At 46.2% G+C, this 20,727-nt stretch overlaps 1 protein-coding gene across 3 annotated transcripts in view; it reads left to right on the top strand.

Annotated features, from left to right (window-relative positions):
• Positions 1-20,727, top strand: part of NSMF (NMDA receptor synaptonuclear signaling and neuronal migration factor) — a 198,526-nt gene that overhangs the window by 150,297 nt on the left and 27,502 nt on the right. For all 3 annotated transcript variants that reach the window (XM_086921190.1, XM_086921191.1, XM_086921189.1), the window contains 3 exons: positions 13,007-13,077; positions 15,196-15,275; positions 16,408-16,510. In XM_086921190.1, coding sequence (XP_086777316.1) covers positions 13,007-13,077; positions 15,196-15,275; positions 16,408-16,510 — 254 coding nt within the window. The remainder of the gene's footprint in view (positions 1-13,006; positions 13,078-15,195; positions 15,276-16,407; positions 16,511-20,727) is intronic.

The following is a 20,727-nucleotide window of genomic DNA, read 5'->3' as shown; positions in this document are numbered from 1 at the left end:
CAACATTCCCCTTTCCAGACTAATACGTGTAAATCAACATTTAAGGCTTTCCAGCTCTACAACAGTTTTATAATATTCGACTTCTTCTTTAATTGTTAGCATGTTAATACTCTTATTCTACTGATTAAGTAAACACATCTGTAAATCAAAAAGCCTACTCATTAATTCTAAACATTAGTGCAATCCACATTGTATATTTCAATCGCCTTCCCCCTCCCGCCTTGCTCAGGCCCTGAGGCCTACCATATTTCAACGTTTCCGTATGCCATCTTACATTTTAGCAGCTACACAACATGGATTCAGGAATAATCCCGCTTAATAAAATTGCATTACTTCACACAACTCGGTATTAGTTCCACTTCTATTTAAACTTCTATATTAACTACACATTTCAGAATATAACTTTGGATACTATCAGCACTCATGGCATTTCTCTTCATGATTTGTGCTTACTACGTGTAAGTGTGATGCATTTCTACATTTTGGTCAGTTTGCGCTCTCTCAGTTCCCCCCTTTGATGACCTCTCGGGGTCATCATTAACATTTAAACTGCAGTGATTGCTAGCATAACTCGTTTCTGTGTTTCCAAAGCCCTCAGACTTCGGTACTGACTATCTTGTATGGCAGCCAATCTCTGCAGCTGTTTACTCCGAGCTCTCTCTGACCTTCTTGATCTGTACCATTTGAATACCCTCACCAATCCCCACAACACAATCCCACAGATCAATATTATGATGATAGGTTTCAGTATTTTCCACACAAAGCTTTTGCCTAAGGTGGTGAGCCAACCTCCTGCGTCACTTATCCCCTGGCCCACCTTTTCCCAGACATTTTCTCTGCTCAAGTCTTCGATCTCCTTGTGAATATCAGTTATGTTCCTAATAACTTTATCAAGGGGCTTCGAATTGTCTGGAATGTAGGTGCAACATTCTTGGACCTTCAAAGCCTTACAGACTCCGCCCTCTTTTGCTAATAGGACGTCTAAGGCAAGACGGTTCTGAAGAACCATAGCCCTTATCGATTGCATCTCTCCTTCTACCAGCATTAAGGACTGAGCAGTACTGGCAGACAACCTGTCTACGACTGTTGCGAGCCGTCTAATTTTAACATCATTAAGAGCTAATCCCAGAAGTGGGAACACAGCTCCAAAGACATCTCCAACCATTTCTGCACTCACATCTCTCCTTCCTCTCGATGATGTCTTGCCCTCAATGATCTCTAAGTCTTGGGCATGATATATTTTAGGGAAGATAATTGCCAAGTAACATGAGCCATACCAATTATCAGGTAGCTTCACGTAGGCATTTCTTCCACATACGAAATATACATTTGGAATCACTTGCATTCCCTTCAGGAAGTCCTTGGTGTAGTACTCCAAATTGAAAGCATGTTCACAGCTAACTTCTCCCACGTATACATTTTCATAATACGTTTTGGCTCTATGGAGACATAACTTTCCTCTCTGCGTTCTATCTAAAGCTATTGGACCACTACTACCCTTTCTCTTGTGTGCCTTTTCTTCTTCGGTCCAATCCGTTTTCCATTGTCCTGATTTTTTCAAAATCTTTTGCCTCCTATTCCGATCATCCACCTGCCCTATGAACTTCTTCTCGACCTCTGACACCTTACATGTCAGGTTATTTCTGCGGGCATGTGAAGTGTCTAATGTAATCCAAGGAATGAAGAACTTGGCCAATCTGTCTTCACTCTTCCAGTAGTCCCATTTGTTCATTTGCTTATAATTTGGGACTTCTGGTAACACTGAGTCATAATTGGAGAAATAGTATTCAAAACTATCTCTCCCATAAAATATACTAAGCAATAAGCTACATGTAATGCCATATGTCAGCGGGAGGTGATGATAACGAATGCCTTCATCCACAGATGCCGGCAACTGCATGCAGACATAGCAGTCCTTGACCTCCATGGCATCTACATATTCATACAGTAATTTTGCATAAGCATTTGACCTAAAGTCACCTTGGGACTCATCTACATGTAATCTGCGGGCTTCTGCAGCCAATAACGCTTTCTCGTGTGTGTTTTCCCCTTTCTCACCAGCAATGGTGGGTGTAAGCGCTTCTGCAGATGCCACATCAGTTACCTTTGCCTCCTCCTCACGTCCCTTTACATAAGAGACTGTTACCACTAAAGCTATTAGTATTATCACTCCTACTATTAGTGTACCTATTATACATTTCGCTCTGCGGTTCTGGGTACCGGCCTCCATTTTGTCAGATAGTGTGGTTCTCTCTTATCTTGGCACAAAGTTCTTTCCCTTTCTTTCCTTTACAGTCTCTTTTACTCCTTTTGTCCTTAGAACCACACAACTGGAAGCTGACAACCTTCTCCGCAAAGTTCTTTACAGTTTAATATAGACAACCCTAGCCCTTCTCCACCAACTCAGGGAAAGTCCCTAAGATTCTCTGCTTCCTGGGCGCTAGGTAATCTTCTTTTCTTCTCGCTTATTTACAAAGTCTTTTAAGCATCCACTATCAGGCGCTCGCCTGCAGCTTCGACAGCAAAATTCAATATTTCCAGACGAAGGTTGTGCTCTTCTGCGGCTGATATCTTTGAACCAAAATCAGGGAATTGCAATTCTGTGAGAAACATGTCCTTTATCTTGCTGAGGCGGGGAGGACGGGGGAGCATGAATGTCAGTGACCCTTCTTGTTCGACACCGGGCACTAACAATCTTATCTCCACTGTTACGATGGGCTCAGAACTGGACACCACCACCGCTCTGATCCTCCCCGTCACCGGTTTCGAAGCCATCTGTCGCTAGATATGTCCACTCAGGGGTGGAGTATCTTCTGTTAGGCACACGCACTCTTCTTGACCTCCTCAACTCTGGTGCTTCAGCGCCCTGAGCACCGTCTTCTGGGTCTGAGTCTTCTGATATCGGAGGAAGGGTTCTCTCCAGAGTTGACCTTAGGCTAGAGCTCCTTCTCTGCGGCCAGTCAGCTTCTCCGCGTACCCTTCTACTCCTTCTTCTCCTCGTTGGTTCACGCTCTCTGTCAGACCTGTCAGTGTCTGACTCGTACTCCCAGCTACTTTCTCCTTCAGTAGCGTTGTCTGTTTCGCTGTTGTACTGACCGTCCTCAGCTTGGTCAGACTCGTTCCCTGCTTCCTCTGGCACCTCTACAGCTTGGCTAGCCCCCTCTATGGCTTCTCGGTCCGCTGCTGGACGTCTATCCGAGAGAGGAGCTGTTTCTATCAGAGGTGCTGGAACTCTCCGCGTATGCGACGCGTGGATCCAATTGGGCAGGCCTCCCACTTTCACGGCTGTGTTTGTGGTCAGGATGATCTGGAAGGGCCCACGCCAACGAACATCCAAGCAGCTGCTTCTTACGTGCTTCTTCACCAGGACCCAGTCCCCAGGAAGCAAATCATGACAAGGGTCCTGGCACGATGGTACCTCGGCAGCCTGCACCTGAAGGGACACAGAATGAATGGCGTCAGACAGCCCCTTACAATAGTCCAGGATCATATCATCTGTGATGCTAATCAATGCAGCAGTTGGGACAGAAGGTAACCTCATTGCTCTTCCCATCAGTACCTCATGAGGAGACAAACCAGTTCTCCTATCCGGGGTACTACGGAGGCTCATAAGGACCAATGGCAACGCATCAGGCCAACTCAAGGATGTTGATGAACACACCTTCGCAATTCTGGCCTTGATGGTGCCATTTATTTGCTCCACAATTCCTGAAGCCTCTGGTCGATAACTGCAATGCAGTTTTTGGTCTATATTCAAAGCTGCACAAATCATTTTCACAAGCGAGCTGTTGAAATGCGTTCCCCTATCTGATTCCAAAGAGGCCGGCACCCCGAAGCGCGGGATAAGCTCCCTGAGCAATATCTTAGCTACTGTGAGGGTGTCGCACCTGCGTGTAGGATATGCCTCAACCCATCTAGAGAAAACGCAAACAACCACCAGGATATAACGGAGGCGGCTGCACCTTGGCATTTCGATGAAATCTATCTGCATTCGATTGAATGGACCTCCTGACCTCCCTATGTGGCTCAGTGCAACTGGTGTCTTCTTCCCTACATTCAACTGCTGGCACGTCACACAACGCTGGCACACTGCTTCAGCTGCTACTCTGAACTTGGGGTTAAACCAGGTCTGTCTAAACACTCTCAGCATAGCATCTCTTCCTAAGTGGACAGGACCATGTATTTGTCGGGCCATTGGGCTCACCATCTCATTGGGCAACACTGCTCTGCCATCAGCTGAAACCCAGAAATGGGCCTCCCCCACTACACATCCTGCCTTTTGCCATGTTTCTCTTTCACAGTCAGGAGCATTTTCTTGCATTTCCCTCAGTTCGTCCCAAGTATCAACGGTTTCCAATATCATAGCTAATTCAGTCCTTACATTTATTCCACCCACCTCCACCTCTGTGAAAGAGTATCCTGTCTCCGCGCAATACCGTGCGACTTCGTCGGCATATCTATTGCCTTGTGACACGAAGTCCATATTTCTGGTATGCGCGGTGCATTTCACAACTGCGATACCTGCTGGACATTGCAATGCCTCTAACAACAGGCGCACAAACTCTCCATTGCGAATGGGAGAGCCTGAAGAAGTCATGAAACCTCTTTGAGACCACAACTGCCCGTAATCATGAACTACCCCGTAACCATATTGACTGTCAGTGTATATGGTGACTCGAATTTGATTGCTTGCCAGGCAGGCACGCGTCAGGGCAATAATCTCGGCCACCTGAGCGGAGTGTACTCCTTCCAGGCATCCAGCTTCCACTACTCCAGTAATTGTACAAACAGCGTAAGCTGCTCTTAACTGCCCAACTTCGTCTCTTACACATGAGCCATCGACAAAGAAAATTTCATCTGGGTCTGTCAGTGGCTCATCTACGATGTCGGGTCTTGGTTTGGTGCATAGTTCAGTCACATCGAGGCAGTCATGGTCTGTACATTCTTCATCATCCTCGATATCATTTGGAAGTGGCATTAAGGTAGCAGGATTTAAAACAGAGCATCTCCTGAGGGTCACGTTCTCTGCAGCCAGAATGACTTGCTCATAGCGCGTAAGCCTGCTATTCGTCAGATGCTGAGTTTTAGTCCTGGTCATCAACAATTCAACAGAATGGGGCACATGCACCTCTAACGGGTGCCCCATCACTATATTTTCACACCTCTCAATGCTGACACCTGTTGCAGCAACGGATTTGAGACATCCGGGCAACGCTGCGGCTACTGGGTCTAAGGTAGCCGAGAAGTAAGCGACTGGTCTACGGGCATTCCCATGGATTTGGACTAACACAGACAGCGCGCATCCCTCTCTCTCACAGCAGTAGAGCAAGAATGGTTTATCGTAATCTGGCATTCCCAGAGCCGGAGCACGACACAAGTCCTCTCTCAGCTGCAGGAACGCCATCAAACAGTCTTTGTCCCATGGTACCGGATCACTCACCTCTTTGTGCGTCAGTTTTTGTAAGGGCTTTGCTTTCAGTGAAAAGTTTGCGATCCACTGTCGGCAATATCCCACCATTCCTAGAAACATCCTGACTTCTCTCTGCGTTTTAGGTGCACTCATCTTCATGATGGCCTCTATCCTGTCTGGTGACACCTTCCGTTTCCCTTTCTCAATTCTGTGTCCCAAGTACTGCACCTCTGTCAGGCAGTACTGCAATTTTCCCGGGGACACCTTATGCCCATTTTCGGCTAGATGGTTTAACAAGGCAATAGAGTCTTCCCTGCAAGCTTCCTCTGTCTCTGACGCCACAAGGAGGTCGTCTATGTACTGGACCAGAACTGACCTCTGGGGCAGTACTAGACTTTCAAGATTTCTCTTCAGAAGCTGGTTGAAGATCGATGGGCTCTCTGTATACCCCTGAGGAATACGACACCATGTTAGGACGCGACCTTCCAGCTTAAATGCGAAAAGAAAATGGCTTTCTTCGTCCAAAGGGATCGAAAAGAAAGCCTGGCAAAGATCAATTACAGTGAACCATTCCGCTTGGAACGGTATCTGAAACAGTATCACTGATGGATTCGGTACCACTGGACAACACGAAACGACTATGTTATTAATCTTTCTGAGGTCCTGCACTATCCGAAATTTCCCATTAGGTTTCTGCAGACCCATAATTGGGGAGTTACATGGACTACCCACGATTTCCTTCAGTATTCCCTGCTTAATCATGGACTCAATCACGGGTTGTATACCTGCAATCGTTTCTGGTGTCAATTTATACTGAGGTGTTCTTGGGAACTCAGCATGAGGTTTCACTACAATTTTCACTGGGTCTACTCCTTTCACCAACCCAATCTCTTCCCCAGTGAAATCCCAGACTTCCGGAGCAACGGTCTCTCTCAGATCCCAGGGTAGCTCGTCTACTGTCAAAGTGGGATATAGTTCCACACATATTCTGGAATTGGCGACTTTAAAGTCAGCATCATCATCATTAGTCAATACTTCCACGCCCTGTGGTGTGCAATATATGGTGCAATTTAACTTGCACAACAGGTCTCTTCCTAACAGACATACAGGACTAGAATCGCAAACCACAAACTGGTGCTCATCACTGTACTTCCCTATTTTCACCTGCACGGGTTCCGTCAGAGGACTGGTCATTCTCCTGTTAGCGACCCCCACCACCTGTATGGTCTCTCCAGACATAGGCAGGCCTGGCACGGCGGCTGACCTGATCGTGGATCTGGTGGCTCCTGTGTCCACTAAAAATGTCGTGGGGAACCCTGCCACCTCGGCCTCAACATAGGGTCCCCTCTGATCTACCTCCAGAGCTGCCCCGAGGGTACAGTCATCCCTTTCTACCCTCTGTCCAGTTAGTGGGTCCACATAATAGCATTCCTCTCCTCCGACAAACAGTGGCATCTGTCTATAGGTCTTGCCCATAGTCCCTACTCTGGGTGGCTGCGGGAACTGAGCTCGGGGAGGTGCCCCCCCCCCTTTGAGCACCTTTCCCTGGTACTGCGTTACCCCTCTTGCAGGCGCACTCTGGGTCTCTTCCTCTTCCACCTCTTGATCTCCTATCTCAACATTATAGGGACACTCGCGTTTCCAATGTCCCACCTCGTTACACTGGTGGCACCTAGTTGTTTTCTTTAAGGTAGTTATATCTATCCTTGGTCTAAAGGTGGAGTTCTCCCCATTGTCCTTGTTCTGACTGTACTGTCTCTTTCCTCCAGTACCTGTTCCCGGTTGCTGTTGCTGCTGTCCCCCCTTCCCTGCTGCCTGCATCTGTACCACCATCAGTTTCTCCTTTAACTTCTTAGCCTTGGAGTCTATTTCATCACAGCAGTACCTAGCATACCTCAATATTTCGTCCAGGGGTTTATTTTGCCAACAGATCAAGTGTTGCTGTATCATTAAACTAATATCCGGTCTCAGGCCCAAGACGAATTTGGACACAAACTGCCCTATGTCCTTTGGATCCATTACATCCAGACCGCTATACTGTTTGAACGCCTTCAGCAATCTCTCATAGTATTCGTGAACTGACTCTTTGGGTTCCTGTCTGGTTCGGTCAATTTTTACCCAATCTATGTCTTGCATTGGCACTTTATCTTTCAGCCAAGTCATTACTCTCTCGAATTTTGCCATCACACTCTCGGACGGCCCATTAGTCTTAGCATCTCTCTCGGGCTCTATGGTGGGCCACTCAGCACTAACCTTGCATGCGGTCCACAAATCTCCTGGCACTACTATGTCAAACAGCGTGTTTAAATCTATCCATAGGACCTTTGAGATTTTTACAAATCTCTCAACTTGCTTATACCACTCCACTGGGTTCTCCCGCAATTTGGGGAAAGAGGTGGTAAAAGCAGCTAAATCCCCCCTACTCCAAGGGACGTGGACGTAGGTCCCATTTGCGACTTCCCTCAAAGGGTATGTTTCTACTCCCTGCTGTCCTCCTGGTGTCATCATAAGTGTGCTTCTCCTGACGGTCCCTCTCTTGGACCACCTCTCTTCCCACTTATCTAGGGCCCTCCATGTCCTTATTCCAGTGATCAGTTCCCTTATGTGTGTTTTCAATCCGATGGTTCGCCTCTCATCTAGGTCTCGGTCTGTGTAATGTAGCCTGTGGTTGCCTTGTAAGGCTTTGGTTCTTGACAGGTCTACCATGTACTTGCCTGCTAGTTCCACTAATTTCTCATGGGTTGCTCTCGCCTTTCGAGTTACGTCCTTTGCCATGAACAGAATTTCATCCTGCTCATACATGTCTATTCTTTCTAAGGGCAGGGTACCATCTACCATGTCATCCAGATCTGACTTTAAGCTGGAGACATCGAGCCTTTTGGCTTTTATTTCTGCTCGTAATATCTCCTTCGAGGGCGGTTCACATGTGTCTCTCCCATCCCAACTCCGGGCCCTTCGTTTGGGTTCGGGAGAATTGGGGAGTGCTCTCTCTTGTTCCCATCTCTCCAGATCCCATGCTCGGCCATCCGATCTTGGAAGGTGATGGAACACAGGCTTGTTACCCCCTATCCTACTCTGTCCGTTCTCTCCTCTTTTCTCACCGTCGGACTCCCTGTTATTCTCCCTTCGGTCCTCATCCCCTCTTGGCCTTGTATCACTCAGTATCTGATACGATCCTTCTTGGTTTCCCATATTCCCTGGGCTGCGCTCATGTCCGTCATCACAGGGACTATGGTATGGCCTTTCGCAATTCCCACTCTGCTCTCTATTGTCTGGCACGCAGTGGATACACTTAAAGCTATCTCTGTACTCCCGAGCCCTTCTATCTTCATCACTACATAGTGGGCGAGACACCCCTCCGTTTTCCAGGTCTGATCTACCTCCGCTTCGGGCCCAATGGGTGCCTCTCCTACTGTCTTTCTCCCTCCCGTCCCACTCCGGACTACTCTCTTCAGCCCCGCAGTGAGTTCGGGCTCTGCTGTCCTGCCTTTCCCTTTCAGCTTCCGCCACTATGATGCTCTTGTGAGCCTCAACTGCCTCATCCCATTTCTTCATGTACTCGTTTAACTCTTGAAAGGATTTCCGTCCTGGTCCCCTCATATCCTCTGGGTATCTAATGTTCCCCAGATCCCCTGCCGTGGGTACTGGGGTACTCCACTCTCCTGGTATCGGTAACTGGCTTGGGGAGTTAATCGTATCAATCCTTCTTGCCATTTCTGCTCTTTCTCTGTCCCTCCGTACCCGTTCCTCCCCTCTAGCTCTCTCTGGGTCATATATTGATACTATAGGACCTATGGTAACAGGTACCTGTAGTGCATCAGGTAATGCGTAGGATGTGGCACACGCCGTTTCTGGCGCTCTTTGCACCACAAACCTCCCGACCACCTGTTGCACCTGGCTAGGCTGAGACAGTTCTTTCTTTGTAGCAGGATCCCATTCGGAACTGGGAAGCGGCCCATGCTCTCCTGCATTGCCCCCCCCTTTCTCAGCATCTCCTTCTGCTCTATTATACGGAGGCGGCCTGTCTGTCAATAATCTATTTATCAGGCTATCCTCTGTCTCGCTCTCGTCATCCTCTTCTAGGGGGCTTTTATTTCCGGGCATCTCTAACACTGGATACAATTTGTTTACTTCCATGTTATGCGCCCTCCATCTTTTGGCATCCTCATCCCACTTAGCATCCTGTACTGCTCTTACCGAGCGTTTCACTCTTTCCTGCCGTCTGTTCATGTTCTTTTCATGCGCTGCCCTAATCCATGCATTAAGGGCTTCAAACTGTGTTGGTCTAGGCAAGGGTCTCGTAGCGGTCATAACTGCTTTTAGTCTGTGTAGCACCTCTAATCTATACGTCCCGTACTTCGGGAACGTGAGTTCCTCATTTCCATCTGTCATCTTACTCCACTCTGAGATCCACAGAATCGTGTGCAGCCCAACATTTACCCCCATGTAATGAGCTGGCGTACCCTCCGGCGGGGCTTCTTCCCCTTCATACGATCCCCTACGTTCTCTTTTAAACAGCGCTTTTAACCATTTAAAACACTTCATAATTATGCGCAAGATTTCCAGCTTGAATACTCTGTTTACTTCCTGATGACAATTCACCAATCCTAGCGCGGCTTTGCTAGCTGGCCTATCGCAGCGCGGTCTTTCACCGGCCGACCAATCCCAGCGCGGCACCTTCTGACGTCACTAGTCTCCGCTTCGCAGCAGCACCCCTCCTTTCTCAGCTCTCCTCGCGGTCATGCATGCGTCCCATTCATACACCGAAAAATGACTACTTCCGACCAAGCGGTCACTTCCCTCGACTGTACGTCCACAGTCTATCTGTAATTATTAACACAACTGACGAGATGTCTGTCGTCACTCTGATAGGTTCTGTACGCGCACAGTAACTTCCGACCAGCGTCTGTTACTCGCGCACCCACTCCCCCTATCCGGTCCTTCGGGTGGTCACTGGTACCTCATGACCCCCTTCACCCTGGTTAACAATTACTTCTGGGTGTCCGATACACCCGAACCACTTAAGCTCTCCTTGAGCCTAAGATTTCCACCGGTTGCGCGCGCTCACAACCTGTTCCACAGTCTCTCTACAGTCATTCAACTCCGCCAAACATTACACATAGATACAATACAAAACACCGCAATCTTAACACGCATGACCCTTTATACTCACTCTCGACCGATACTGCTGCTTCTCTGCTTCACGTCATCCGGTCCTTCTTCCACGGGCGGTTCTTCCGATCATCGGTCTCTAGGGGGCTTGGGGTAATCTAACCTGGCCTAGATCACCTTCCTCAAGAAGGCAACCATTCTCTATAGCTACCAACTGGGAGGGCTGAGATTTTGATCAATACCTTATCACTATCGATCCAAAACCCCGGTCTGGTCGACTGAATCTTTATTGCCTGTCATTGAGAAATAAAGTGCATCTTTTACCAAGTTAGTTCCCCCAATAAAGGACTCTGCTTCAAAGGATCACAAACAACTTCTAGCTTTCAAAGGTTTATTATAAGTTGTAAGTACAAGCATCTCAAGATGAGATTCACCAAATACACGGGCCCAACTACATACACGTGTTCTCTGAAAGCCCTCAGACGAACAACGGAAACTATCAATACCAGTTCTAAAAACAATAGTGCCGTTAGCATAGACACGTATTGAAATCTATCGCTCATTACAGGCGGAAGGAAATTACAGGTTAGGCTTTCCCTACCCTGCACTAGATGGTATCCCTACTTAACCAAGTCTCAACCTATCAAAGGTGTCAGCAGTGAATGACTCCCAAAGGAAGCCACCCACTCTCGAACTCTTGGTGAAAACCTATAGTTCTCCAGTCATGACCCCTCTCTGCCTACCCATCCGCTCTCTAAAGGGTCCTCAGGCGTCTGCTCTAACTCCACCCAGGGGTGCTGTCCCTAATACAAAATCACAACAACATTTAGGACGCCCCTCGTGAGACGCCCCTCACGTGGTGTAGCTTCTGGCTGTTTCCATGATGAGGCCTTGCGGTTAGAGTCGACCTTGCTTCTCAGACGCTTCTCCGGCCCGCTGATACCCCTTAAACATTCCGGAACCCTCCTCCATGTCTGGTCCATTTCAAGAACAGGCTTCTATTCACATTTAATAATTGAATACCCCCTTTTCTCTTCCAGACAGACATTTGGAGCCAAGTCCCAAATCTTTATGGTTTTCCAACTGCGTTGCAACATTCCCCTTTCCAGACTAATACGTGTAAATCAACATTTAAGGCTTTCCAGCTCTACAACAGTTTTATAATATTCGACTTCTTCTTTAATTGTTAGCATGTTAATACTCTTATTCTACTGATTAAGTAAACACATCTGTAAATCAAAAAGCCTACTCATTAATTCTAAACATTAGTGCAATCCACATTGTATATTTCAATCGCCTTCCCCCTCCCGCCTTGCTCAGGCCCTGAGGCCTACCATATTTCAACGTTTCCGTATGCCATCTTACATTTTAGCAGCTACACAACATGGATTCAGGAATAATCCCGCTTAATAAAATTGCATTACTTCACACAACTCGGTATTAGTTCCACTTCTATTTAAACTTCTATATTAACTACACATTTCAGAATATAACTTTGGATACTATCAGCACTCATGGCATTTCTCTTCATGATTTGTGCTTACTACGTGTAAGTGTGATGCATTTCTACATTTTGGTCAGTTTGCGCTCTCTCACCTGCCTACCACCTGTGTACGTTTATGCTCCTTCCCTCCGTGGCATGTGATTAATTTCCCCTCTCGTTGTTCCTGGTCAGTGCCCCATTCCATACCAGATAAATACCAGGGCCCTTATTTATGAGGCCTTGCGTCAGTTTTGCGCCGCGGTGCGTCACTTTTTGTGACGCACCAGTGGCGTAAAATATGCGCCTTGTTGCGCCATATTTAAAAAGTGCCGCATCTAGATAGATGCGCCACTTTTTAAACCCCTGCGCCACATTATACCTGCGTCAGGTATAATATATGCAGAGGGGGCATTCCCCTGCAAAAAGCCTCGTAATAGTGACGCAGTGAAATCTATGAGATTTCACTGCGTCACTTTTAGGATGCTGTTGCGTCAAAATCTTGCGCCTGCCTCACAGCAGGCGTAAGACTGACGCAAGCCCTTTCATATGGGGCTTTCCCCATGTGAAAGGACGCATTGCTGGAGTTGCGTCACTTTTGTGACACACTCCAGCAATGCGTCACTTTTGCGCTTACAGATACGTCAGAAATACTGACGTATCTGTAAGACCTTGCGACATGATGTGTCATACATTAAATATGACGCATCATTGGTGTCGCAAGGAGGGCGCAGTGAAAAGTGACGCATCGCTGTTTTCATGCAGCGATGCGTCACTTTTCATAAATGAGGCCCCCGGCTCTAGCTATAGTATGCATCAACGACCAACTAAAAGACGGACAGTGCCATACAGCAACATGATGAGTCTTGGCTCTTTCCGACTGATCCCTTCTTCAGTTTTCATTCACAAGTTTTCACTCATTCCGTCCTTCATTGAATTTTATTGTTTTAGTTAATGGTGTGTTTAGTTCATTGTGTTTAACACCCTCTTTGTGTCCCCTGCAGAGGAAATCGAGAAAAAGTTGAATATTTACCGAAAAGGCTGCAAGATTTGGAAGATGCTGATTTTCTGTCAGGTGTGTACCCTCATGATTCGCTCACTTTTTTTCTGTTTACCTGGTGCATGGTGATATTTCCAACCACACATTTTTGGCACCTCTTTTTTGTTTAGTTCTCTTTCCCAAGGATTCTCCAGTTTTACTTGAGAGACTTCCTTTTCCTTCAGCAACTAAGATTCAAGAGTGTAGAGCTCCACTACCTGTATTTCCAACTTCAATTAATTTTGACTTTTAATTAAAGGATCCTATCATTGAAACTATCAAATGACCCTTCTGAGTGTGTTGACAAGCCTACAGGATAGCACACCTACAGGTTTGATAAAACAAATGCCAGTCAAACGAATCAGTGAAGCTTGCTGACCATGCAGTTCCTGGAAATGATTCAACGCTTCCAAAGGACCCTTTTGCACTAAAGGGGACATTTATTTTCTGATGTGTCTCTCAGTTGACTCCTTTCTTCAAACTGAAGATGTCCTATATCATCTATTCTACACAGACGTTTTTTGTGATAAAAAAGATGGTCTGTGGTGTTAATTTGCTGAGAACACGCCATTCCTTGGTTTTCTCCAGCTTTTGTATGTGTGTGGTATTTGTATGGGGCATACTTAGCCAAAGTACAACTGAGCACTGCCCGGCTCAAAGGCAAGCATAAAGTTAACATGTGATGGGAGGATGAGCTCTGTCCTGAGAGGAAATGGACAGCTACTACGTTGTGATATAGTGTTCTTTAAATGTGTACGTATGTGTATGACTTATGCAATCTTTGATTCAGCTTTTGCTTTCATGTTTTCCAATGATACATTTAAGTACGCAAGACCATATCATTTTTTATTATTGTGTATTTGTAATATTTCTGAAAGACTTGTTTAAAATACACTCTTTCTTCTTGTGGGTGGACGAGCCACAGATGCCAATAGAGTTGTTGTTTGGTCTGTGACACCATGTGGCTACCTAAAACTATTCGCCCAAAAAGTTAATGCCCTTTCGGTGTATATGCAATGGGAACAAAAGCAATTTTCTTGCAGAATGGAATGCTTTTTTTTTAATAGGAAAATTGCAAGAGACCGCATCACTAACAAATACTAGAGAAATAGAAAAATTGAAACACTGTGAATATTACTGGCTGTTTGTGTACAAGGGAGTTGTACTTTTCAGCTCCTTAACATTTTCTGCACAGGACTTTGAAGACTTTATCCTTGTTAGACCTCCAACCCTTGCACCCTATGACATTGGTGACCGGAAATAGATCCTTTAAAGTTAGGTTGTCAGCTACTGATGTTTCTGTTACAAACACTTCTTTCCTTCACTCTTTCACTCATAGATGGGTAGAGGGGCCAGAGTCACTTACAGGTCTGTGGATCTAAACCTCATTAAGACGCCCAATTATTTGGAATTCCATTTGTAAAATTTAAATCCTGTAGGGACCCTTTCTTTTGTGCACACCCACAAAGTCAAAACTTTGTGAGTATTCATAAAATGTTCCATGGTATTTCCCAATTTAGAAGCACATGTGAAACTACTCTTGCAAAAGGCAAGAGTAAATAGGTTATGCAGTGGGGAGGCATAGCCAACAGCTTCATATTTAGTATATCTCTGAGGCAAAGGGTCTATTCACAGGGAAAAAAATTGCATGTGAAGATAAAAACACACCTGTTAATACAAACCTAAGCTGCACTAAGTCATGTGATTTTTTCTTTTGGTGAGCAAAGCACGAGTGATAAAATATTCTTGGAAATCTGTAAAAAGAAAAATTACATTTGCATATGAACACCATTAGACTTTTGGAAATTCCTTTCAAGCTTGAAATTTCCTGTAAATGTAGGAGGAAATCTAGTATAAGGAGATTTCTGACTTCATAAATGATGGCTGGGAAATAGGCATATGGGTTTCTGGAACTGCTGTGGTCAACCCTTGGACAAAACTATTCTCCAATTGGCCATTTGGAGTCACTGTTGCAATGTCTTTGCCTTGAGGTGTCATTGCTGAACTTCTCTTTGTATGCGCCTGTCACCACTGACCTCCGAGGCCACTAAGAAATCTGTGGTAATCGCAACAGTGCAGGGACTTATCTTCATGTCCCTTCGCTGCTCAACAAGATAAACACAGACACTGACAGCACCTTTCTTTTCCTTACAGGGTGGCCCCGGACACTTGTACCTGTTGAAGAATAAGGTTGCCACCTTTGCAAAAGTGGAAAAGGAGGAAGACATGATTGTGTGAGTGACATTGTTTTGCCCATGTTATCAGAAGACGCGGGACTATAAGAAGGTTGGGGGGAACCTTGTTTTAATGTCTTGAAAGATAGATCCATTCTTTTAATAGTTGATCCTTCTGAATAGACGACTCAGTCTAGAGAATTCATCACCTACTGATATGTCTTGAACGTGATCTACTGCATGGATGGAGTTTTGTTCGCTTTCAGCATGCCTGTAACGCTCTCTAATATCTATCTAACATTATTGCGTTTATTTTGAATACAGCGTGCACTACCCATGGTAAAACTCCATGACTGTGATTAACTACCCAATAAACATGAAAGCTACCCATCAGCAAGTTAGGGGACAGGGTAATATGATGCACCCTTTCATCACTTGGTAATCCTAATTCTGGATGTTGGGGGCTCCTTTCCCTTCTCACGCTGCACTGAATATCACAAATTTCAGTATTACTTAGGTCATGAAGCACCAATCTGGCAGATGCAATGACTCAATGGGTCTTTAAAACAAATAACCTCCAAACGAATAAAAAATACAATCTAATACACATGGTACCTCCAAATGCTACTATTCTATTTTCGTTGCCATCCTTTCTAATTATTTCTGTGTGATGTGGTTGTGCATCATGGGCAGCAATGAAAACTGAACGATATAGTCATGATCTATCTGTTGCCAAAGAGAGCGCAGAACTAAGAGCTGTTAGGAGTCACTGTTCCATCATGTAGTATTGTTTGTTGACCAAGGGACTACTAAAGCTGACAAAACAGCATGTCCCGCTAGTGGATATGACCCTCTTACATAGATCCTGAGCTGTCCAAAGCAGGTACAGGAGAGCCAGATCCATGCCTGATGTTCAAGATATCCTCCTAAAATGCATATGTGTGCATGAAATCTGAATGGAATTTCTTGACATACTCTCGTATTATTCTGAAAACCTGGCATAATTCTCGCCTACTGGGCCTAAATCTGACTCACAAGACACCTTCCTCATGAGCTCTCCTGGAACTGTTCTCAGTGTATTTGGACATAGATGAGCGAGTGTGACTCGTGTAGTTTCTGCTTTGGGATTGTTCAGTCTGATTCACAATAGCCTGCTTTGTGATGCCTCCTGCTTCCTATTATTCTTTTCCAGCTTCTGGAGAAAGCTGAGCAGACTCATGAGCAAGATGAATCCAGAGCCAAATATCATCCACATCATGGGCTGCTACGTGCTGGGCAACCCGAATGGGGAGAAGGTGGGTATTGTCTAGAAATGTTGTTAAGTTCCTGTATCTACTGCTTCAGCAGTTGCCTTTAACTTCGCCTACAAGCTCTGAGGCCACTAGATTGACATAAATCTGGGGATTAGTTGAACTCATAACTAGCAGTCATTTGGTTACATATAAATAAAGCAGCTTAACCTTCCAGCAGCACTCATCCAATACCTAAACTTGAGGATGCTACTGTTGAAATGTATTCAGGGCTTGGATGCTACTAAGTGACATTCAACGTACAGAAATGTTTGAATCATTCTTGCAAGTGAAGTAAGAGGGTTATGACGTCAGCATTTTGCAGTCCCAGTATACATATGCTTCTCACTGCTTAGAGTGAGAAAGGATCAGTGGTTCTTCCTTGCTGTCCTAAGCCGGCGGAAAGGGCTGCTGAGCAGGTCATCCTTTGAGACACACCCCTTATTTTGCTCCATCTACTTTATGTGCTGATGCATAAACAAGGTTTATTTATTACGTTCATATGTTTGAAATAATGGAATCCTGATCACATCTTGAATCACAAGTTGTTTGCTGACACAGCAGCTCAGAGATCCTTGTCTGCTTGTGCCCCCACACGCCTGCTGCTAAGCTGCTGTGCCTTTGTTTCTGCTGCAGCTCTTGCAGATAAAGCTTTAACCAAATCTCCGAGCTGGTGCAACTGCTCAGTCATCTCAGCGCTTTTGCTCATCTGCACACTTGGAGGCAGAGTCAATGAGAAGAATTACTGGTGCCACCTCAGCCGGTAACCTGTGGTGCCCTGTTGGTGCAGCCAGTGGAGCAAGTGAGCCCGGAAAGTCACCATGTTGCTCGGCAGGAAGGGCACAAGGTGCCCATAGACCTCAGCCGCCACCAGCTGTTGGGGACTCCGAGAAACCACTTTTCAGGATACCAGTTCTGCCCTCTGCACACCCGCAGCCGGGTCTGGTAGCTTAGTGGGCTAATGCGTCCACTGCAATGCCCTATGTTTGACCTCATGGTCACAGGTATAAAATCCTGGTAGGTCCACTCAGTCTTTTATCCTTCCAAGGTCGATAAAATGAGCACCCACGAGTTGGGTAACAGTAAACACCTGTTATTCAGCGCCAAGAGACCCTTGGGTGAGTGTGCGCTTTACAAATAAATATGTATGTATGTACAGCCATCAAATTAGTTCAAGCGGCAGGATTGAAAGTGTGGGTCGTGGTCACCACGTTTCACGGCATTGGTTAGTAGATTAACCCATACGGTGAAATACGCAACATTCCTGCCCTTTGAATCATGCTGCTAAGTCCACAGCAGCTAACAGGTGGGCCGAGTCTGTTTTGTTTCTGCCACAAATATGGTGGGCACAAGGGTCCCATCTAATCCCTTAACGACACGACTAAGCATGTTTGCTGGTAAATCGGGTCTGACATGGCAATTATGTGTGTGACCAGTGACACACAGAATTGGGAGATAATAAAACACCCTTGTGTAATACCATGACAGTGAGGTAGTGAGGTAATAGTATTTCCATCAGGACTTTGTACTGCCCTAGTTATAGGTAAATCTAGAAAGTAGTGTTATCAGGCATTCAGACACTTACATTGTCCTGAAGACATTCGTATGCACATTCATACTGAAAAGATAGCGTGTCACATTCAGGGCTCGAGTCGGGGTACCACGCAGGTGGACGGCGTCACCCCCACTTTTTTTAACGTGAGTTCGATAACTGGAGCAAATGGAGCCACACATTCACTCTTTGGCCTCTCTGGGGCGAGATTGGCGTACCCTCACTTCTTTTTTCAGGACTTGTGCCCTGGTCACACTCACAGCAGAGGGTATAGGCTGGCGTATTATTCATACAGAAACAAGCAAACAAAATGAGTTTCCAGACAAGTACACAAGTTACCACACATGAAATTATAAGTGTTGTGGCAAACACTGCACACCGGTAATTTTTCCGAGGTAAATTAAGACAGGCCAAACATTCGGCTATATACTTAAGGGGAAATGTGTCGGCAAAAACTAAAACAAAAAAGTTATAGTGCAGTATGCACCAAAATCCATGTTATGCCCCATTTTTCAGGCATATCTTGGAAAAAGACGGTAGGTATACTGTTCGGACAATTCCAAACACATCGGTCTTGGATTTTATCGAGTGAGGTAATTATCTAATCTAATACAGGAAAGAGCAATTGTAATCGAGATCCTGGGAGCAGATCCAAAGTTTTGTATCAATTATTTAATGCAGCAGCTGCACATTTTTCATAAAAATGATATGCACACTCCCTAGTCCTGGCTGTACTGACCCATCCTTTCATCCTTAAGAAGTTGAGCAATTGGGAAATTCAATGTGGCTGTCACAATTTCATTTCAATATCGATATTTATATTGTTTTTTTGTCAAATGTATTTACATGAACCAAGTTCTTGTCATTAAGTGCGGTTTGATCTTAAATGTCATGTTTCTATTTTGCATCTGTATAACGCTGTCTACCGTTGTGCGGACTATTTGGGGTTCCTCAGCAAGTGATCTTCGGGTTTCCGAGTCGGCCATTAATGATATGTTCTGAGCCATGTGCTCTCGGCTGTTTCTGGATGGCTGTCCCTGGGTCATAGTCAGGAGCATCAGTGTGTGGTCTTGTCTTTGTTTTGCTTCTTCCCAATTACATTTCTCATTGTCATGGAACTGGCCCACCCCCTCTCCCTGGACACATTTGTTCCGCTAGAGCTGAGAAGGGCTCCTGTGGTAAAGGTGTGGAGTTTAACACCTCTCAGTGACATTTCGGTCGCTCTGCCGAGCCTGCGGTGATGGATCGCCGCCTGTGACGCACGTCGTCTGCGGCGTACGTGCTCTCACGTCCCTCCACCGGTGCCAGTAATACTGCAATTGATCGGACGCTGCTGTCGGGATGCGGTGTCTGCTCTGCAGAGCTGCGCCCACCGCCAGGCGCTTCTGTCGCATTGGAGAGCAGCGAGGCCCCGGACGAGGCAGAGGGAGGGGAGGCGTAGTGGGGTGTAGAGGTCACCGTTCTGTCTGTGGGCTTCCCTTCAGTATGCTCTTCTTCCACCCCTCTGCTGAGATAGTTCTTGACAGCGACGGGTGCGTTCACAGGCCAAGCCCAAAGCCCTGCGGGCATTTAGCATCCACGTTTCCACTGCATCGTCTCGTTATCTTTCGCCCCCGCTCTATTCCTGTCCACCCTCACAGCGGGCAGCGCATTCCGCTCAAACCCAGGGCTTCTTGAGTCGATCGATCTCTCGGGTGATCGATAGTAGGACGGCCGGCTCCGCCGCGAGGTGTGTTTTTATGTCTACGAAGGCGGCGTTCTTTTTTTGTCGGGAGAAGTGCACGAATACAGCGGGCACTCGAGAAAGGGCCGGTAGCCAAGTTCTAGCTGTGGGCAGCTTTTTTTGGCAGCCTGGGGGCTGTGGGTGCTGTTAGAATGCCCCCAGCGGCCCAGTGGGTGCCTGAGTGGACTTTCTAGAGGAAGATGGGCTGAGGTATCACTCCCTTTCTCCTGCTGGGCCGGCCCATTAATGTATGCTGATCGTGCAGGGCAGGGGGCCTGAGCAGAAGTGGTCTCACTTGCATTCTTATGTGGCACAGCTGTGTGAACCAATCTGTGCAATACAAAAAAATATAAGTGAAGTTAATAAAACTTGCCCCCCACCCACTTTCTTTTCATAAAACTTCGCTGAAGCAGTGTTTTGCAGAAAGGCAATACGCAAATGTGGGCCACTTTTTTTGGTGTGCCCGGGCCGATTTTTGATCCCAATCCAACCCTGGTAATGGTTGGATTGGGATCACTTTCACATTTTTCTAGCCAGCTTGCTTGGAAAACTTCGCTGAAGCAGTGTTTTGCAGAAAGGCAATACGCAAATGTGGGCCACTTTTTTTGGTGTGCCCGGGCCGATTTTTGATCCCAATCCAACCCTGGTAATGGTTGGATTGGGATCACTTTCACATTTTTCTAGCCAGCTTGCTTGGAAAACTTCGCTGAAGCAGTGTTTTGCAGAAAGGCAATACGCAAATGTGGGCCACTTTTTTTGGTGTGCCCGGGCCGATTTTTGATCCCAATCCAACCCTGGTAATGGTTGGATTGGGATCACTTTCACATTTTTCTAGCCAGCTTGCTTGGAAAGTGGCAGCGTGAAGGCACTGTTCCACAGCTACTTTGCACCGCCTCTACCTATGCCTCATCACTACAGCTGTAATCGAGTAGAACCCTTGCATGTTAT

Source organism: Lissotriton vulgaris, chromosome 5 (genome assembly GCF_964263255.1).
Source record: "Lissotriton vulgaris chromosome 5, aLisVul1.2, whole genome shotgun sequence".
Classification (NCBI taxonomy): Eukaryota; Metazoa; Chordata; class Amphibia; order Caudata; family Salamandridae; genus Lissotriton; species Lissotriton vulgaris.
This window is presented reverse-complemented; position numbering and strand designations above follow the sequence as displayed.